Source organism: Pundamilia nyererei, unplaced genomic scaffold (genome assembly GCF_000239375.1).
Source record: "Pundamilia nyererei isolate P.nyererei 1_Seehausen unplaced genomic scaffold, PunNye1.0 scaffold00007, whole genome shotgun sequence".
Taxonomy (NCBI): Eukaryota; Metazoa; Chordata; class Actinopteri; order Cichliformes; family Cichlidae; genus Pundamilia; species Pundamilia nyererei.
Genome location: NW_005187408.1, coordinates 643,232 through 665,429, shown reverse-complemented (window position 1 = coordinate 665,429; position 22,198 = coordinate 643,232). Strand labels below are relative to the sequence as shown.

Here is a 22,198-nt window from a genome sequence, read left to right as displayed (position 1 = left end):
CATCAAGGCATTGCATATTTCACTGTATTTATTTTATACTACCGGAATATTTTTTTAAATTTATGTTTTCAAAAGTTATATGATTCTACTGAACAAACACGGTTCTGTAGACTAGTTCATCTTATACACCAAATAACATTTGTTTTTGCTCTTGATAACACCTCAGTGGTACTGCACTCACACACGGAGGGCATTTCTGTGTTAGCATAAAGTTCTAACAGTCACAAAATAAGTGTCCTGTGTCTTATACCTCATTTGTCCTATGTGCACGTGGTGAAGGTGTGGGGGCAAAGCTTCGCAGACTGATAGCAGGCGATTCGGCCCTGTTGTCTCGGTGACCGCTGCTACGCCTCCGTCGTACCTGCAGGTCATCATCATAGTAACCGTTCTCCGATCCAGGGGAGGTCGTGTGCCCGTTTCCGACTATTCCACTAACAGCTGAAGAGTCGGAAAACACAGAAGGCGTGTCATCATCTTCGTCGGTCAGCTGCAGCTTCTCAAGCTCCTGGTTGATCTTCTGCAGGTCTGCAACAGCTGAAGTGGAGCTTGTTGCTGCGGCGCCTCCGTCCCTTTCAGCTCGGCCCAGCTCAGAGCAAAGAGACAAGATGGTCTCTAGCCGCTGTCGCTCCTGAGATGATGGCAAACATAAAGGCACACACGTGTATGGGTTATGTGCATGCAGTGGCAAATACTGTTTAAGATTTTTAATGTTGACATGTTGCTGAAGTTTTACACAAATACAATGCAACCCTATAGTATTGAGCTTAGTCAAGTTTTAAATAATAGTATTACCTCGGGAAGCATCACAGAAGTCAGTCCTTCTAAAACTTTTCCGTTTAGTCCAAAATAAAGAAAAGTAGCGTTTACTTAGTATTCAGCATGACCCTCTCCTGTATGTGGATCTAATTTGGTCTAATATTTGCAGATTTTAGAAGAAACATTTCTTCTCACTGAGAATCCCTGGAGTGAGCACTTCTCCCTGCCAGTGCATAGCTATATGTGGGGCACTACAGAGGCTGCAGAGAGTCAAAATGCTCTCATGCAGGTTCAGCAGTTACTTCTCTCAAGGGTTACGTATATGAGCCCCACAGCCAGCCTGTGTTAGTAATATTAGATACAGAGAGGGGGGGAAATGGACAGAGGCGTGTGTGTGTGAGTGATAGAGAGAAAGAGTGAGCTAATGAGAAGGTGGTCAGCTGTCAACCATGGTCATAAGTGTGCACAAGAACCGGCTTTGACTCCAAAGTAGGAATGTGTCTATGAATGTCACCGTGGAAACAAGATGCTTTCCAGGGGATTCTTCACAAGGAGAGAATCGGATCCAGGTGACATTTGGATTGTGAAAATCATGAAATAGTTAACTGTGTGTTTAGGAAAAGCACGAAACGCTCACTTTATAGTGCTTCTTAGTTAAACAGTTATGTCAGAATCCACATATAACAAAGCATCGAACACATTTTACCATGCACACATACAAACCCCAATTATAACACGTAACATGAACCAGGAGCTGGCACAAAACGTGTCCGTGTCAGTTTGTCACCTTGCGCTATTCTAATGGGCATAAGCTTCTGTGGAGCCTCTATAGTAATCAGCTGTCAACTAGAGCAAGAGACAGAAAGAAGAAGAGAGGACAAAGACACGGACATATGAGAGGAAAGCTGGAGAAAGCATGAAAATGAAAGACGGTGAAAGAAGCGAAAGACAGGAAACGAGCTGGGAAATTTTTGGACAACACGCCTTGCTTTAAATTCATTTTTAAAAGGTTTGTGTGCCTTTAATTAACACAGACATTAATTTCAGCTTTCTTTTTTAGCGGTCTCTTGTTTCAGAATTCTATTTTCTAAAGATACCACTAGGGGGCAGACAAATACAAGACAATAAGGCTAGACTGAAACACTACAATTGCTGCTACATCTCACCTTTAGTCATCTGATTAAAGTAGAGATGCACGTGATTATAACTCCCTGTATAATGTGGATCATCGATGATATTTAACACCAGGGCACGCACTAAAACAGGCAGTCGAAATAGTTTCAACCCAATTAAGTGCAACACTGCAACACAATTCATTCCCCCATCTTCAAACCGGCAAAAGAGAAAATCTTCACATCATGAAAGCTCAAAACCACGCTCATAAGAATTTGGAGGCTTGTCAAAAGCCACCGTCAAAGTGTTCTTTAAATCAGAGATACTGAGACACTTTAATTGTGAGAACATGGCTGAGAGAAACAGAGAAATACAAAGAGAGGGATCACGAGATCGGTTGTCATTATATGTTGATAATATGTGTTTATCCACCTGCTACACTATAACTCTGTAATCTTCTTGGTTTCTCTTACCCACATCTGACTGATGTGTTCTGTGGCTCCTTAGCACAGCAAACCACACTGGGTGGACCTCCAGATGACTGACATAAACATGAACCTCATATGAACACATATACACACACACACAATCCAAGTACAGGGTTAAGAATAGTGCTGTTAGTATGGGCTAACTGCCATGAGCACCTGTCAAGTGGTGAACCTCACTGTGCGCCTGTGTTAAGCTCCCTGGGAGAGTATGTTTGAGAGCGCAAGGAGCAGGGAAGCATTCCTACACTCGTTCCATGTTTGGTGTCTTTGTATGCGTGCACAAAATAACATTAAACCTTAAACACCCTGCTCTCCTGCCTATATTCAGTCTATCTGAATAAGCTTAGCTGGAGGATGCACTCTATGATGATAAGTTAAAAAAAAAAAGCAAATACTAAATGGCACAGTAAAAACAGCAGCTACAATGCTTTAAATACAGAAGCTAAAAGCAATTAAACTCACCAGTCTCTCCACCTCCTGCTCACGGAGTCTCTCCTCTTTTTGGCGTTGGTGGTAGTCTGTCAGTTCTTCCTTCCCACTTAGGGAGCTGATACTCCCCCTTCTTTCCCTGAACCCCCCTGGCGGGGTCACCCCTGCTTTGCCAAATGACTGCCTCCTCTCCCCCAGACCAATTCCAGTTTCCAGGCCGGCCTTCCCAAATGAAGAACTCCTCTCTCTAAGTCCTAGTCCCGGTGCAACGGTGAGTTCAAGGCCCACTCCTGGTGTTTCTTTCTCCGCCACAGACATTTCTGCTCCTGAGGAGGCGTCATTGCTGCTTAGCCGTTCTTGTTCTGGAGGGCTCGAAGCTATAGAGCTGATGGAGCCTATTGAGCTGGTGGAGGTTAGGCTGAGTTTTTTGGCAACACGAGGAGAAGAGGAGCCCCCTGCCCTGGATGGGATTGTTACATCTGGTGGAGTGGATGTGGATGTGGAAGAGATGGAGTGGGAGGTGGAGCAGGAGGAGGTCCTAGGGGAAGAGAGGGAGATCGACACGACACCTTCCCCTTGAGCTGTGGTCTGGCCTTTAATCCTGTTTGCAGCTTGCTGACTGGAGTGACTAGACTTGTGGTTGAGGTCAGCGTTTTGGCCGTTGCTGTAATGCTCTTTGCTAAATTTGTAATCCCCAGCAGTATCAGACCGCCGTGGAGGCAGCGTTGACAAAGTTAGCACTCCATTATTATTGTCACGGGGGGACGGGGAGGGACAGAGGCGTGGCAGTGAGCGGCTGTGTCCTCCTGCTGTCATCCCACTCAGCGAACCTGCTGAGTATTTCCTGGTTCGACTAGTGGGCGTCGGCTCCTGGTTCCCCTGGTTCCCATAGGTGCGGCGTCCTAGACGGGGGCTAGAGGGCATGCTGGCAGGGCCCCCAGAAGATGGAGTGCGGGATGAGGAAGAAGATGGAGGAAGAGAGAGGAGATAGTTCTCACTACTGGCAACAGAAGTGGAAGATCCCCCACCATTCCAGGTGGAGAGTAAAGGAGAGGAGCTCTGACTGTGCAGTCGTCGGCTATCGCTGGTGCTAAAATTGTCCTGACTGCGGCCAACTGAAGAGCGCGAGGCCAAAGAAGAAGAAGGGTCGGAACGTCGCCCGGGGGAAAGAGGGGGAGCAGATTTTAAGGACAAAGAAGGACGATCGGAGCTATAGAAACGCCTTGCCTGTTCCTGATAGGCTGATGAAGATGTGGCAGGACTGGAGACAGGTGTGGTGGGGGGAGACTGGGAGACAGAAAAGAAAAAAATGTATGATTAGAAATATATAAGAATTCAGTTCTCCTGTGGAAGCTATAGACAGAAACAAATGAAGAAATGGAAATACACAAATATGATCATTTTGAGGCTTTATTAGATTCAAGTGTTTACAGTGTAATATAAATTACAGAAACACTGATATTGATGTATGTGTTGATGAATATGTGCAGAATTGTGTTTGGAGAACACAATGCAGAATGCAACGATGTAACAACTGGTTCGTGTAACGAGTGAATATCAGTTAGAATCGTTCACAACCCCTGTTAAAGTGCCCTGAGAGGTAATGTTGGAGCTAAAGGATGACCAACCTGTGTCACACTGAAGTAGGAGGGGTTGGCATTCCCGTTGGCTCTCAGGCTGTTTTCCAGGGCAATTTTCTTACGCTGCAGGGTGTCCATCAAGTCCCGAAGCTCAGATGCTGATCGCATGCCCCTAGCACTACTGGTGCCACCCACAACTGCATGGCTATAGTCACTGCTAAACTTCAGGTAGTCTGGACGGGGAGAGAGATTAAATGGAAAAGAAAATGAATCTATAACATGGGAAAGCTAGGTTAAACATAAACATAAGCTATCGAACGACTAGATAGAAAAGTAGATACAGAAAGAGGAAAGAGAAACAGGGAGAACAAATATGGAAATTATGTGTGAAGAGCCAGGTGAAGACAGAGGAAGGAAAGAGGGAGTGGCGAATGAAAATAAAGAGCGAGAGCGAGAGAGAGGGAGAGATTTATGTATAGTTAAACCTGCAGCTATTCATAAATGGGACCCTTGGCAGAACAAACTCAAACCAAACAATCCACAACTAACCCTATCCCTGAGAATAGGAAACAATCCTGTCCCACACACACACAAACTGCATGCAAATACACATTCACACAAAACCATCCATTAGATCCAAGACAAACAGTTTAACTCGAGTTCAGTTCCTCAGTATAGGATTTTGTAGATGAGATAAACCACAAAATATTCTGGAATACCCTCATGAGGCTCCCCCCGCCCTTCCTTAAGTCTTTTATTTAAAGTAGCTTCAGCAGTGAGGAGGTCTTTTTTTCTCAAAACCTCAGCTGAGTCAATTTTTACTTCCTTCCTGCTGAATTTACAAATAAACTTATTTTCTTTCAATAGCATAGCTAAGATTGGCAGCAATGCTAAGTATAAGTATGTCTGCCTGATAGCTCCGGTACTATTTTGGTGCAAAATTCCAAAAAGAAAACAGTAAATATCTTCTGAAAAAAGCCAAGCAGGTGAAAACACTTAGGGTAAAGCAATGTGCTCAAACCTTGCCCAGTTTTCAAAATTATCTGTGGCTTTATGTGGAAAAGGAGCTATTACAATGTTCAAACTTAGACCACCCAGTGTTTAACAACCACATACACCCACACACACATATATACACTTTCCTGCAACTGTGGCTCCGCCTGTATGTTCCATGTGTAAAAGAAAGCGAGAACCTGGAGCACCTAAAAGTGCATAGACAGATTATAGATGAATATAAGCCTGTGTGAGAAAATGTCAAACCCTTACATGGTGGAGTGAACTGAGGCAGAAGGTGAAAGACATCATAAGATCTAGAAAAATGCAGGCATGCTCACACACACACACACAGGGTGTTTGTGTCCATACATGGGCAGATTTACACCGGAGGGCTGGTGTGCATCAACTCTCTCCTTTCATGATTGTTCTGCTCCAACATATTCAGTTGTGTTTGTGTGGGAGCCTTGTCTTTAGTTGGATGTCTTTAAAATAAGGGTTGGTGACGGTGAAGAATATCTCTGCCCATAATAATAATCTTTCCTAACACACGTGCGTGAAGCTGTGGAAGAAATAAGCACCTTCTGCCTGTTTAAAGAGCGGGATTTCCACTGAATACAGCAGCCTCGAGCACTCGATAAATCGCCTAAGAGACAGCAGAGTCCAGATGTATCGCCGTGGCAATGGACAGACACCATACAACCAAAACATTCCAATATGCTTTGAATTTTAGGTTTTGGAATGTGCGTGAAAGTGCATTTGGGAAAGACATATGAGAAGACTGAGAGAAACACCTGCCCCCACCCTAACACTGACTCTTTCCTCCCACCACTTTCAGGCAGCAGCCATGGTTAATGTGCACAGAAAAGTTGAGCTCACATGCATTCTCCGCTTCCCCCCCCCCTGCCAGTCAGTTAGATGACATCCAATCTTTGAAATCTGAATTTATTTACATTCTTTATGGTTCAACCAGGTCGTTAAATTGGGTCAGTGTGGTCCTCCATTTGGATGTAACCCATCTGGAGTGTGACTATCTGTAACTCCATACTGACATAACAGTGAAGTGACTAGTGAGAAGAGCAGCAGATGTTACATCAGCAGCTGGATCTAATGGAGCACTGAAGATGGCAAAGAAGTGAAAAGCCAGTAAAGTAATAATCAAAAAGGCCTACATGTATATTCTGGAATGGCAAAATTAAGACACAGAGGAGACAAACCAAAGAGGGATCAAGCACAGCTCAGGGTCAGCCCCTTGTGTGATGTACCTGTGTTGTAGGCTAAAGCTGATACAGGACTCTTTTGGGGAAGCATGCTCTTCATTCTGCTGGCTTCCTCAGGATGGTTGAACCGGAACAAATAGGATTTTCCCAGACACAAAGAATAACCTGAAAGGGAAAACACAAACAGACGTCTCAAATTACTGAGACAAATGATGCAAAATCTGCAGGTAACCAGGTAACATGTGAAGCTAGTGTGATACAGAATACACCATTACAACATCCACATTACAGCGCATATGTGAAGAGGTAAGTCTTAAGTAGATTCATGTGAGCCTGGGTGTTTATTCACAGCTAGACACACTTGCGCACGCGCAGCAGACGACTGTGTTTGCCCTGGCCATCAATTAGCCTGAGAGGGCCGGGTATTAAACAAGATCTCAGGGTCACAACCTCTGTAATACACACAGGCAGCCACAGCTGTCCAAATACTTGAGATGGCAACAGAGAGGAAGAGCGGCGCTGACACAGATACAGGAGGTCTTGTGTGGGAAAAACAGAGAAAAAGGATAAAAGAATAAAAACACTGAACTGATGCACTTTTTGAGCCAAGGAGGAAAGAAATGCTGAGGGCCAGCTTTCTTAAATCAACAGGTCAATGCGGGTCTTTCTTCTACTTCCATTGTCGAAAAGCCCTGTTACAGTAAAACCCCCATAACGTTATGTGTAAGAGGCTAAAAAAGCACCTCCTTAATAGCTCCATTTCAGTTACATCAGATTCTTTGGACCTGAAGTCAGACGTAACCACTGAGGCAAGAGGAGGGGGGTGTGGAAAAAGGCTGAATGGAAAAAATCCAGATTGTTTTCATCCTCTCTTTTTCTCTCGTTCTCATTTCATTTTTTGTTGCCTTTTCTTTCTCACACTTATGTCAAGTCTCATAAACATCTCAGGCAGAAAAGCTGCGTTAATAGCCGAATTGAGCATTACAGTTGAAATGAAAGAGGTCGAGCCAGTCTAGATATTACCTTAGAGCATTTCACAAGCAGTCCCCCCCCCCCCCTCAATACACCCAGTTCTCAGCATAGTGGGGAGATCCGATTGCGGCTGTGATGTGAAGTGGGCAACACAGGCACACACACACCCGAAAACAGTGTAATAAATGTTTAGTCTGCACAGCTGGACTGTGAAGCTCTCAAATCCATACTTATATAAACATGAGCTTGCAGGTTTGGCCACAACCTGTGAGGAAGTGGGATCATGACCGATAAAAGATGTAGGGCCTCCGTGAAGAGACTGAGAGCAACACACACACACACTGTGTCAGCGAGTATGAGTAAGAGCTAATAATAAGCGCTTCTCCTTGCCAGACGTGAGTAAAGGTGTAAATCTTCAAAACGTCTATCTATCTGTGTGTGTTGGAACATGCCTTGTAACAGGGTCTGCCTAATGAATCCCAGTACCTCTCAGTATTTAGCGTAACGGCAAACACAGACATGGGCTCACAAACAAACACACACAGCAGTCAGCGCTTGTAAAAATCTAATTTCCTACCCTCAATAGCCACTTTTAAAGTGTATGGTAACGTGTGACGTCTTGATTTGTTAACAAGCCCCGACCCTCCTGTCTTTCTAATTTCCTCTCATGTCCTTAGCTAGCAAGTAACTCTTAATTATTCTCTCCTCATTTCGACCCCCAGCATAAACAAATAGTTATGAAGATACGAGTCTACGCAACAAGGGCAAACAAACTCCATGTGAAAAAAAATTTCACATCTAAATTTATCTGTGATACAAGTCTTCTGTCTTTAATAACTTCGGTGGGGGGTGCACTATCGACAGAGACACCATCCACAACAAAAACTGCTCTAATCTCATTCACGTGTTCACTTGCTTACCAGCAAATTAAGTTTGCCCCCCCCCCCCCCCCCCCCCCCCCCAATGCATGCACTCTTCCCCGCACACACACATATGAGCAGACCCTTTCCAACAACAACAAAAGCTGAAATTAGCCTGTATATACATTTATGGGATAATTTAAAGTTTGCAATCTACAAAGTCAGACCTCAGAGTCTTTGAGGACGCAGATGGAGCCTGAGCTGTACGCCTGGAGCCAATTTCTGTCCCCATGTAGATCTGCGCTCTCTCGCCACAATGTTATGGGAGGAGAAACTTAAATCTGCTTCTCTGTTTGGTTAACATCAGAGGCGGAATTGCCAATTTGAGACCATTAGGCTACAAGGAAAAATAAACCAATTTCAAAGGTGCAAACACATGCCCGGATGAAACCCAGCTACCTGCTACTTGATCAGGTGTGACATCCATGGCAATCATACCCAACAATGGTGATGCAAGGTCAACTAAAACTATCCCCAAATTTGAAAGATATTAGACAAATGCTATCTTGGTTATGATCCCTAGAATATGCACGGTGTTGACATTAAATCTCAGGCTGAATGTATTCACTCATGAAATGAATACACACACAAACAGGTCCCAGTGGGAGAGGAAATTGTCCTCAAAACCACAAATTAACCCTCTCCCAGGCACAAGGGCATAGTGGTAACACCATGAAAAGACAGACTGGTGTTTCCCAGGAGAGTCAGAGCAGATTAGTCATTCCGTCTCTCACATGCTCACACTCACAGGCCTAATTTGTCTCCTCACAAACTCAGGATTGCCTTCTGTCTGCTCTATCTCAAATCTTATTAACAAATAATCAACTTCCCTCAAGCAAAGAATGCAGACCTGTGAATAACCTCTTAACAGCCCTCTAATTAACTGTATTTCTCACCAAGTATTTAAAGAAAAGAATAAAGCGAACAAAAAAAGATACATTTCATCCATTTTACGGTGTAAAACTGGAAAAAGCAAAATCCAAATGTTCTGGGGGTGGGCAGGCAGAAAGATTTGTGAGGATAATAACATCCGTGACAAAGAGGGAGGTTTTATTTTCAGGTGTCAGGTATCCTGACCACTGAGTCTGCCTTTCTATCCATGAGCTACATTACATCTGCACTGGCACATGCACGTGAACTCACCAGCTAACTTATAACCACGAGACAGGCACACAAAGTTCATTTATATTAAAAAGATGCAGACAAGAAGCTGTGATGGAACACTGCCAGAATCTGGCTAAAAATAAGAAAACGAACCACCAAGTGAGCAACACGGGTGAATCACACCTCTAACCTGCTGTAATAATGATGCACGTGATTTACTGACCCGTGCAATAATTACAGTGTTTCGCCATTTCCAGCAAGCAACAAGCAAAGATCAGCACATCAGGTAACAGTTCAGTAACAGTATTGACCTTTAGACTAAAAAAATCAAATTGAATTGAATCATTTTAACTAATCAGAAGGACTTTTTACCTTTATATCAAGCTGCTGAGCAAATGCTGTTTACCCTGGCTGGCACAAGTGCTCACTAGTGTGCTTTCTGTAAATAAGCCAGTACACAAATCGGTTGATAACTTTAACGCCGGGATCACTGGTCATTCAGAGCATGCTGCATATGCTTCAGAGTAAAGAGGTATTTCCCTTAGCACATACATAAACAACTGGATGCCCAAGCAGTATGATGATATTATAAGTGAAAGTGGAATATAAGCTATGAATTGCGTTTCTCATCCTCACATTAAATAGGCTAGCTATACAGAGAAACAGCCTACGTCATAGTTTAAAGCTCGACGTGTGTTTTTCATTCTAAAATATTTCCCAACTCTTACAACAGTTTCTGAAACATTGTGTAACACAAAGTGCTTCAGATGGATAAAGTTCAGTAAAGCAGAGGTTTGCTAACACAAAGGCTGAGTAAATTACAACGTTACTTTACTTCTAAAGCAAATAAAATCCGTTACAAACCTTTTCGAGCTATTTGTTTTCCTTCAGCGTCTTATCATGACAAGAACTACAAAAACTTCTCCCTCACGGGCAAAACAGATACAGACAGATTATATATCAGCACCACTGTCCGCCTCTGTGCTGCCTCCCTCCTCCGTGATGTTCCGCCTCCTCTTGACTCAGTGTGGAAGAAAGTTGGTTCACTGATTTACCATCCACGAGAACCCGGGACTGTACCAAATGTCGGTAAAAAAAGGGGGAGGAGGATAAGGACAGGTCAATAAATAACCACAGGGAATAAGTTATAACACGATAAATCTAACGAGTGATGGTTTCTTACACCGAAGTGACACTGTAAAGAGCAAACTGATGAGTGCACGTGACTAAAGACCAGCTTAATGTAACAGCATTACCCGCCACGACCCCTGTGTGTAGTCGGTTAGTTCAAAGACAATTCGGCAATGGGGTCTTTAGTAGACACCACCCTCCACCCCCACCTCTAAAGCTTTCTTTGTCTACCTACCTCTTCAACAGCTCTTTGCTATGAAAATCACTCCGCTGGTTTATCCTTAAAGCAGGTATAGTGTGTAGAGTCGGACTTACTGAGTCTAAAATGAAGAAGTGACTGCTTAGACTTCATGATAAAACAGCATAGAAACGGTATGCAGTATGCAAGTGGAAGGTATTGACTGAGAAAGATAACGTCAAAAAGTAAATAAGAAAAAAATAAAATAAGAGGGAGGACTGTGCTTTCCTGTCTGGGTTAAAGGTTGTTAGTCTGTTTTGCTTAGATGCTTCATTTGCAAGCATTTCTACCATGACACGAACCCGTGGAAAGCTACTTTGCCCTTTATCCTGCGATCATCCTGTGCACACAGTAAAATAAGATAAAACAAGAGAGCAGATATTAGAGCATCCTGTGTTTTGTGCAGCAGCATAGATTTGCATCTGCTCCCTTCCAGTGTAAATGTTGAGAGACTTAGTTTTATGACTACAAATCCACTGAAATGTGAACTGAAAAACTAACAACGTGGAAATCTTGGACAAATGGAAAATAAAAAAAACACGGAGCAGATCTAAAGCAGTAATGTTCCAGTTAACAGATCTTATTAATAAACTAACAATGTACTTGTGGAGTTTGTTTGTCAGCGGCTTTCTTGCTCAACAATGATTTCCTTTGTCGTTTCCACCTCTGTTGAATAAACATATTGCTACTCTACAAGTGTCCTCCAGCTGATGTGATTCCAGATCAAGCTCTGAATTCCAAAATACAGAACAGATCATTTCCTAAACACAGCTAATCATCTCCAGACTAGTGTGCATGAGTGTCTGTGTATGTGGTTCGACCAACTCAACCCAGAGCAACTGAGGCCAGTGGATAAAAGATGCTCTCAATCTTTTTCCTTTTTTACTATCGTTTTCCTACGCATACTCTTCTGACTTTTTAACCCTGTCTTGTTTTTTTAGTCTCTTTTCCCCACCCCTGCTATTTTGCTGTGCCTCAGCCTTGTGTGTGGACCCACCAAGATGATGTCAATATTTGAGTCAGCCAGGCACAGCGGGAAGTTAAATAGGCCTGTCAATGTTTAACTTAAACCGTCCAGGCCTTTTCCAGGGCACAAGAAAAAGGAGAAAACTGTAAACAGAAAGGACAGACAAGTGAGTGTGCTGCTTGTCATTTTAAGTAGGACAGGGAAAGGTGAAAGAAGGACAAAGCTGTGGAGAAAATGGGAGAGCATGTGACTGAATAAATGACGGAGCAATTCAGAGAAGTGAAAAGAATAGAGGGAAGAAAGGCCAGAGATAGACAGATTAAGATACTCGCCGACAAAATATAGACACGTCTACGTAGGCGGGCATGAAGAACAAGATAAGAAGAGAGATCCATTTAACTTTGGGTGACCAGACTTTCTTTTTTTCTTTTTCTTTTTTTTGAGAACATTCTGCAGTCTCCAATAACAATCCAAAGGGTTTGCATGCTCTGCAGTTGCTGGAAGCTGTGACTCATTGTAGGAGCTAGCTGTTCCAAACCACTACGAATTACCCAAAGATACACACACAGACACACACACACAAACATACCGAAATGCATCAATACATTCACATGACTACATGTGTGTAGATGTACATGGACACAAACATATTGCACAACCTGTTGTTTGCATGAAGAAACTTAACTGTGCCCATATGAGTCACAGAGATAGACTGGAATGTGAGTTAACCAATCCAAAAAAGACACCCCCCCCCCCCCAGAAAACTAACCACTGTCTCTCTGTTGCACACCAGTTATGAAATACTAAGTATCTACAGTCAGCAATGAAGTCAACTTTCAATTAACTCCAGTACTAATAAGGACCAGTAGATGGCAATATCTCAAAGTGTGTGTATGTGAAAAGGCCTGTATCCTGATGTATGCTGATACCAATGTGCAGTATACAGGCTTTTCCTGAGAGCACTGAGCACCTACACTGTGCGCATGTGTGCGTGTAGTTTACCCTGAGTGAGTGGTGTTGGTACAGTGACCTGGACTCCATCAAGACTGCAGAGGTGGCCACAGGGGTCCAGGGTCACCACCCCTCCTGTTGATAATGAGGAGATAGTCAGGGGAAATGAGTAACAGTGAACTACCATTCACTCCAACATTACACTCCGACATGAGATAACTGCCTTAATCATCCCGCTCCTACACGGCATCCTCTGAAAGCATGCAATATCCCCTGTTAATAAAAGGTACTCACTATTCAGATTAACTGTAATTAAAACAAAGCTTCACACAAGAACAAAAACAACAGCATAATTAATAATCCAGTTCCTCCCTTCTCCTCACAGCTATTCTATAAAAAGCCCAACAGGTATCCAGCTCGATGGCTTTCTCAGTCTTATATTCATTTTGAAACAGTATATTTCTTTTCTTACATTATTAGAATTTTAGGCTTTAGAGGATTGAGAAAGTTTATTATTCTTCCGCTGCTGTTTTGTCAGAATAATCTTCTAAAAACAAAATAACAATGATTGAACTTGGGATGGTATTGAGCAGATCTTCTAAATGCCAAATATAATCACAGATTTGATTTCAGTGGATTTTACTTGAAGTAATATTTTAGGATTCAAAAACAAAGATTAAAAGCTTGCTAATGAAAGGAGGAGTCATTTCCCCTTTCCCACGACATGCTGTAAAGATGTAAGCACTCTTGCCAGTGTGGAAAAGACAATAGAGCTGTGTTTATTCTGGGGCCTGCCAAAATTATGACGTCATTTCAGAGAAAGTGAACCAACACAGACCTTCATTGATGATTAGACAATGCTCTGCCTCGATGCCAGGTCCTTGAATGGTAATATCCTGAGGAATTGGAGCATCTTCTGTGCCTATGCGTGTTACCCCTGAAACATAAAGAAACACATTTTTTTGCAATCAGCAGAATATATAAATATAGGGGATAGAATTAGACTTATCATGTCTATATAGGTGGTGTGAGTCATAATTAAAGGGTCTTATATCTAATGCTGTTATCATGCAGACACATTGTGGAGTACAAACTCAGTTTTCCTAAAAGGTCTTATTCACATTCTTAGCATTCTTCAAAGTGTGTGTCAAAGCAGTGGGCAGCGATGATGAAGTGGAAATGTCACAAAGCTGACTCTGACGTCAAGGTCTGCCCTTGTACTGTTTGTAAGTTTATTTCTGCATTAACCCCGACTAAGGGTTAAGTGTCAAATCCATTCATATAAAATGCAGTGTGCACTGTTCTCATTGCAAAGAGAGGACAAGACAAGTAAAAAGACTTCTCTGGCTCACTGGGGTATAATCAGAGCCTTGTGATCTATGCAAGAAGTTTATGAATGAGAGTTATCACTGTAATGCTTGTAAGGGCAGATATTTGGTGTCTTTTAAAGCTTGCAATATAATGCCTGTCAGTTTGTATTAGTATTCAGTGTCCTGTCTTCGGGCTAATAAATAATAATCACTAGTACAAGTGTGCCTCTCACTTCACTTTGATTTATAATACTACCTGAATGAGTAATGAAGCTGTGAAACCTGTGGCTTGCTGAATTGATGTGTGTGTGTGCGTGTGCGTGCGTGTGTGTGTGTGTGTGTGTGTGTGTGTGTGTGTGTGTGTGATTCAGCGTGTGTTTTAGAGGGTGAGAAATTCTAGAAACCTGTGGATAGCTGATAGTAGAGGAAGTATGAATAACTATAATACTCCACCCTTACAGTACAGGAACTAATATAGTGTGTTTTATTAATTGTAGTCAGTTGTTTGTTATGGAAAAAACTGTATACTGGCCTGATATAAATAGCAGTGAACATTCCAAATAAAATCTCTGGATTTAATAAAGCAAGTGCGCTTGCTCTGCTGCATGAAACAGAGTCATGAAACCACGCGATGTGTGTCATTTGTGTTACTGTTGTTTGGGTTGTACTCTGTTGCCAAAGCATTCTCTTCATTTTTTCATGGCTAACTGTGGGTTCAGGCTGTGCCTTAACCAACACATGACAATGAATGAATGTTAATAAGCAACAGTAACCATGGAATTGGATTGAATAACTTGTATAAATATGCACTGGCTCAATGTTTGACACAGTATCACTTTTCCACAGCATCACCCCCCAACTCACTTCTGCAGTAACCACAGAAATGAAGTGACTTGTCCTGGGAAAAGGGCCAATATTTGGGAGAAAAAGAGTGGGAAAAGGTGGGCAAAGGTAGGGCAAAGAGTGCTGACAGGGACTAGAAAGAGAGGGCATATTTCTCCCATAGCGGCTTCTCTTCATTAGCTCTCTGCTAAATTCAGAATCAAATTCAAAATCCTTTCTCTCACAAGCAGGGTCTTGAATAATCACGACCCATCTCATCTTAAAGATCTGAATGTGCCATATTGACCCTCATAACAGAGCATTTTGCTCTCAGACTGCAGGTTTACATGCTGTTCCTAGAAGGGAGGCAGACCCTTCAGCTTTCAAATATAGCGCTTTTCTACTCTCCCAGCGTGCTCAAAGCGCTCTATACAACATGCCACATTCACCCAGTCACACAAGCCCTTTTTCTATACTTTGTGCTGTCTAACTACATTCACACTGCAATGGATGCATCGGAGAGCAACTTGGGGTTAGTATCTTGCCCAAGGATACTTGACATGCAGACCGGAAAAAACAGGGCTACAGCAACCCGAACAGGCCCCTCTTCTATGGGACCAGGTCCCAGTTTGGATTAAGGAGACAGATACCCGGTCTACTTTTAAGATTAGGCTTAAAACTTTTCTTTGTAAAGCTTAGCATATAGGCTGGATCAGGTGATCCCAAACCTCTCCTTAGTGCTGCAATAGGTCTAAGCTGCTAGGGGCTTCCCATAATTGTATTGAGTGTTTCTTCTTCACTCACCTTTTTTTAAACTCTCTTTTACTTCTCTAATGTGTGCCTTTCTCTTATTTTTGTATATATTTCTCTTGGTTTGTATATATTTCTTTTTTTTGCTGTTGATTCCTGCTGTCTACTACTTATATTTTATTTATATATTTTTTCTGGCACAGTTGATGTGGAGCACCCACAATTTTGTTGTACATGTATAATGACAATAAAGGGCTTTCCATTTTGTCTGTGAAGGTTCTCAGTCATCCAGGTCATCGTAGTCAAAGGAGCTTGCAAAGAAAAGCGTCTGGACTTCTTTAAGTTGCTTGAAGACGTTTCACCTCTCATCCGAGAAGCTTCTTCAGTTCTAAGGTCAAATGGTGGAGAGTCCCAGATATAACCTAGTGGGAGTAACCCCCTTTCCATTTTATTCTTCTACGTAATCATTAGTCAATATTAATCTCTGGCTGTCTTCCACAGTGTGTCCTTGTGTGTCCTTTGTCCTGTCTCCATGCCCTCATCCTCAACCGGTCATGACGGACAGACAGCCCTCCCTGAACGTGGTTCTGCTGGAGGTTTCTTCCTGTTAAAAGGGATTTTTTCTTTCCCACTGTCCACCACGTGCTTGCTTATAGGGACATCTGATACAAAACACCTTGAGATATCTGTTGCTTTGATTCAAAGCTATATAAATAAAATTAAGTTGAATTAACATTTGAAGCTGTGAGGATGTGCTACATTAGGAATGAATGTGAAAAATTGTGGCTACTGACTTAATAACCTGCCCATGCTGAGTTTGTGTATTTGCTGTAAATTGTGTCTGGGGTTTTTTTTGTGTGCGTTACCCTCTTTCAGCGGCAGAACAGTAATAGCCACACTCAGTCTCCCACTGCCCAGGCTAACCAGATGAGGAGTTGCTGTCTGGACTTTTAGTCCTTTCCCTGTGTCGATCAGGTCCAGGGGCGGAGACTACAAGCAAGAGTCAGTGCAAAGGTCATTTTAAAAACACACTTTATAGTCATAAGACTAAAATGAATGTGCCATTGTGCGACTGTGTTCATGCTGGATTTGTTCAAAAACCACATAAAACTTGTTAATGTGTGCATATGTGTTTTCCTGCGTCTGTGTGTATTCTGACCTTAGGTTCACTTGGAGAGATCTGATCGGACTCTGGTTGAAACATCAGCTCCGATTCCTGTGTACACATTCAGGCAGACACATAAATGTAAACACAAACAATCCAGACATGTAGCAGTGTACACAATTATGACAAAACTTGGGAATGACCTGCGTGGAATGATCATACATAGAAACACTCAAATAAAGAAACCACACAAAAAAAGAAAAGAAAAAAGTGAAAAGAAGGGGAAAGAACTGCCCACAGCTTACCCAGCTGCCACGTGAAATGAACTCTGATTCTGAAAATGTTCCAAGTAGAAAATGAGAGGAAAATAGTTTGTTTTTTTTTGCAGTGGGGATAAATGAGAGAAATGTTTCATGAAAGCAGACTTCCCACAAACTGTTAAAGTCTGCCATCACTCTGCTGCAATGAATGTGTCTGGATAAAGAGAGATACAGAGTAACTAATAAGGTAACTGAGTTTCTCTGTGCATGCTATGAGCAGTATACTACTTAAAGTAAATACACAGCAAAGCTCGTGCTTGTGCACGGCCATGGCGGTGACAAAGCAAGTGCACATCATTTACCCAGGTTGCATGACTTTAAATCCTGATCATGACTTGGGTGGATATTCATGGTGGCCAGTGAATAATTCTTCTTAATTTTATGTCACCTGAAATTTTTATTGTCACCAAAAAATGTTAACATGCAAATAAGCATGCTGATGAGAAATATTCAGAATGTGCTCCATTAAAATATAATATATATATATGTAATTGAAGCTGCAATGTCTTCCTGCACACAAAACCCACTTCTTACCATTTTCTAAGTCCTGTTCAGCATTTATCAAACAGTATGGCACAGTTCAAATTATGTCATAAGCAAGGCATCTCCTAATCTAACAGGCAGATTGAGCTCAGCTATGCTCCCAGGGTGATAAACTTTGTATTTGGGCATATTTCCTCAAGCATCTATCTCACAGCAAAACTGCAGTGACTGTGAGAGTGGTTTAATTTTGACTGTTCTTATTTTGTATGGACTCAATGTTGAAGTCCAAGCATTCCCTAATGGTGGGAATATGTGTGATGCAATGGAAAAAAAATGAGGTAAAGTACAAAAAAATAAAGGAACGCTATGACAAACTGTGAAGTGGAGATAAAAGAAAACTAAATCAAAAAATTCCCAAAATATGTGAATGTGTATGTTTGAGGAAACACACTCAGATCGTGTGCCAAAAACAGCCCATGGAGTACTCTGTAATTTAACAGAGAAGAAGAAGAAGAAAACAGTCTTGCTACTACTGTATTTGTGTCCACACACACAATCAAAAACACAAACATGCACGCACACACACACACACACCAGTGGATGACTTAAATGCTTCTCACCATGCAGAGATGATTACAGCATATAAGAAACTATCACAACCACATGTCATTTTCCTGCTCCTGTCATTTCCTTTTCTCCCTTCCTCTTTCAAATCCTAATGTGTCATTGCTTTAATGATTTCAGTGATTCCTTCCTTTCTCTCGAGGCCTCTTTTGCATTTAATCTGTTTTCCATACTAGGCGGCCTTCTTGGCTTCTCCTCTTCCTGCCTGTCCTTCTTCTTTCCTCCTGTCTTTTCGCCTTTTCCTCCAATCACCATGAAGGGAAACACAAATCAAAGTCAGCTCTGCACTTCCTCTAATTCAGCGCTAAGTTTCCGCCCTGAGATCACTTCCTTTACTGCTTGGACACCATCATTGCTCACACACACACACACACACACACACACACACACACACACATACATTCTAGCAGTTCAGCCACCCTTACATCCCCTATCCACACACAAAAATCTACAAATAAAGTCACACACCAGTTCTTTTTGCTATCGCACCAAGGTATCGGCCCACATTCTACCGATTTTTGTCCTTGCTGTAGACAAAGCAAATACTCAGTGTGTGATGGCAACATCAGCTGAATAAAGGTCACAGAAGCTTGCTGAAAATTAGGCAGAAGTGCATTTCAAAGACCCTTTTATGTGTGAAGGCCTAAGTACCTTGCATTCCTACACACGCTCCTTGAAGTCTATTCCCACCTTCTTGACTCTCCCTTGACTTGTTCTTTCAGAAATGGCTCACTCTATCCCATCATTCCTCTTCTTTGTCTTTCTGTGGTTCTTTTTGTTTTCAAAGCCCCCTTCCGCCTTCACCTTCTTTTACCAGGTGAGCTCTGGCTTAGGCGGGTCAAGACATGTCTGTGGCCCTGTTTACTCTAGTTAAAGCAGAGCAGTGAAGTGTGTCAACCCCCATTCTGAGTATCCAGACTCCAGCGCTTTCATCTTCAAGGTGTTTGATTCCAACAGCAGTCACTTTGCTATCAGGGAATTAAGATGTGAAAGCTAAAGTATGGGATTACTGAATGATATACGTATATGTACAGAGACAGAGTCCTGTAAAAACTGAGCATGGAGGAGGAAAACTAATGCCGTGCAAAAAAAAAAGCATGATGGTTCTTTATCCTTAGTTAAACAATCTTAACCAACATTTCCCAAACTGTTCTCAAACTAAACAAGCACTCAGTGTTTAAGTGTCCTTGTTTGTTTCCTAATTCTTTGTTGCATACATGTCTCTGCTCCTAGATTGTCTTAACAGTACATCACATTTTCACCCATATTTGTATAATGTTTGGTGTCAAGGCAAAGACTTGTTCATTTCAAATATAACTTAAAAAAATAAATGTTTATCATGTTTATCAAACTACAAAAAAAGTCACGTAAGGATGGATATAAAGTTCTCTACTCAGTAATGGGATGTACTATGCTTGAAACCAGATTCAAGCATAGGAGGTCTTCTGCCAGAATCTAATGTGGGAAATACAGAAATACATACCAAGCTGACTCAAAGAAAGTCTAATACAGTAAATGTATAAGTCGAAGATTTCTACACAATGATATGAAACACTGAGAAAATATTGCCCATAGGAAAACATTCCAAGCACACATCCTCCCACTTACTTTTTTAATAAAAATTTTAATCCCAGATTTAAAATAAACCTTCTATTGGAAAGTGACTGAACTGACCTCACAAATGCACAATATAGCGTGCACAAAATGGAAGAAAGGCACAAGCACACACAATTTGTCTTTGATCCCATCTGTAAAACAGCTGAGTCTCCCCGAAATGCTTTGTTTGCCCTGCATCTGGAAACAGAAAAGGAGATGAGAGGGTAGTGTGGGGTAATGAAAAAGAAGATAGCAGTGGAAGGTAGAAGAGAGAGAGGACTCATAAAACCAAGTGGAAAGACCCAGCATTCTCAGACTGTTTCAGCTGGGTCATTTTTATTTTCTCCATCCCATCCTTGCTTTCCTCTGTCAACTTCTTCCTCTTTTTGTATTTGCTTTAAACGGTTTTTGCATTTCCTTCTCTTTCAGTTACTTTCCTCATCACAGCTGCTGTATGTTACTGCAGACAGCATTCTCAAACCCACATTCACAGGAAAGGTCCTGCTCTCAAAAATGTTCCCATGTTAGAACAACTCTTTAGTGCACTAGTTGGAAAAGCTAGTGCACAATATGTCTGTTTGAAAAGGCCAAATCAAATGTTATGGTTTTCATAGTATTGTGAGCATATTGCCATCATGAACTGGCTTGGGCAATTTAGATAGGGAGAACCATAACATTACATTTTTTCTCAGGTCCTCTGGCTCAGTTGGTGAATGGCAGTTGGGATATTAAAAAAAAAATTATTATTTGCATCTATGAATAAGCAGTTTGGGGTAATTCACAGGCTTTTGCTTTCTAGCTGAAAACTTCAAAAATGGTGGGAGAAGTGCGCCATCAGGATGGTTCTTTCATCATTTTAATGCATATATTTGTTTTTGCCATCTTTTTCTTCTGTGGTAGTGTTGGCCTTAAAGATAGGCAGCTTGTGATGACTACAATCTGTGGTACAAACTTGACCAAAAAGTGGAGCTGAGGGTGGTCTCAGTCTTACACAACTTAACATCAGCTATGTTGTATTTGTCTAAAAAATGCTTTCAGTGCTTTGCCTAGTTATATTTCTCTCTTCTGTCTTTCTCCATCCCCTCCCCTTACATTCCAGCATGACCCTCTCCTCCTCCCACCTGACAAAGCCAGCATTGTATCACAGATGCTATTTAATATGGAGTCCCTCTCTCAGTGTCCTTCATATGGGGCAATTCAGGGTTATCGTCCTCCCTTGTCCTTGGTAAACAGTATGTTTGCAGTAATCTCTTCAATAACATTTTAAATCAGATTAAAATGTCCCTCATGCATTCATATATACATGGCTTTTCAAAATACTGTATGCTTAATAATGTGCATCCCTTGTCCTTGGTTTGCATTGCTGTTGTGTGTTTGCATTTGTTTTGGTTAAAACCGCTGAAAGCCGATTAAAACGTGTCTGTGAGCCGCTTGTTAAACAGCACAAATATCTGTCACGCTCAAACTCTCTCACATCCCTACTGGCAGTTTTGCAGTCTTTTAGCAAAGTGCTAGATGACAGGAAAAAAAGTCCATTGTTTTTGCAGCTGACTCAAAGCTGGAGGAAATGTAAGTTGAATTTCTAGTGAGGGTGTGTGTGTCTGTGGAAAAGCCCAGATTACTTTAACTGCCACATGCAGGGGATCAACTCATGTTTGGTTTCCACAGGGCCGGATATGACAGCGAGACAAGGGGAGACAGTGAGCTAGTGGACGGGTTTACTAAAGCACACATATCTTCTTGTATGGTGAAATGAGCTGTGACTGCTGGAAAAGGAAAGAAAAGAGGAGATGGAGTTCGAGATAACAAAAGAAACAAACTATGTGTGTGTGTCTGTGTGTGTGCTTGTGTATTGGGGTATTGGGGGGGGGGGGGGGGCAGGTAGACACAGATTAAAATGCAGACTAAAAAATTCAGATATGAGGAAAAAAGATTAATGGTGAAAAATCCCCAAGTTCCACCAGTGGCCTCCAAACATAATATGAGCCTATACAGCACATATAATTCAAGCAGTTACCTTCATAAATCAGCATTACATACAGTTTCCAAAAATCTTTGTTTTTCTTAAGCTATTGGCCACTTCTATGCTCTCCACACTGACTTCTGCTTTTCCTTTTTCCACCTGGCAGATACCCAGTGAAATAAAAAGCAATCATATAAAATATGTTTTCAGCGTTACGGTTGGCAACAGTATGTCAGAAGAATTGTATCCACCGGTTTTTTTGCATCACGATAGATAGATAGATAGATAGATAGATAGATAGATAGATAGATAGATAGATAGATAGATAGATAGATAGATAGATAGATAGATAGATAGATAGAT

At 41.8% G+C, this 22,198-nt stretch overlaps 1 protein-coding gene across 6 annotated transcripts in view; it reads right to left on the bottom strand.

Moving 5' to 3' along the window:
* Window positions 1-22,198, bottom strand: part of phldb2b (pleckstrin homology-like domain, family B, member 2b) — a 36,394-nt gene that overhangs the window by 13,337 nt on the left and 859 nt on the right. For 5 of the 6 annotated variants that reach the window (XM_005722448.1, XM_005722451.1, XM_005722449.1 and 2 more), the window contains exons 2-9: window positions 16,904-16,960; window positions 16,611-16,734; window positions 13,701-13,799; window positions 12,914-12,997; window positions 6,625-6,744; window positions 4,415-4,599; window positions 2,820-4,073; window positions 251-628 (exon numbers count right to left, since the gene is read on the bottom strand). In XM_005722448.1, coding sequence (XP_005722505.1) covers window positions 251-628; window positions 2,820-4,073; window positions 4,415-4,599; window positions 6,625-6,744; window positions 12,914-12,997; window positions 13,701-13,799; window positions 16,611-16,734; window positions 16,904-16,960 — 2,301 coding nt within the window. Of the gene's footprint in view, window positions 1-250; window positions 629-2,819; window positions 4,074-4,414; window positions 4,600-6,624; window positions 6,745-10,439; window positions 10,610-12,913; window positions 12,998-13,700; window positions 13,800-16,610; window positions 16,735-16,903; window positions 16,961-22,198 lie in introns of those variants that run through there. The other variant, XM_005722453.1, reaches the window with a different exon arrangement.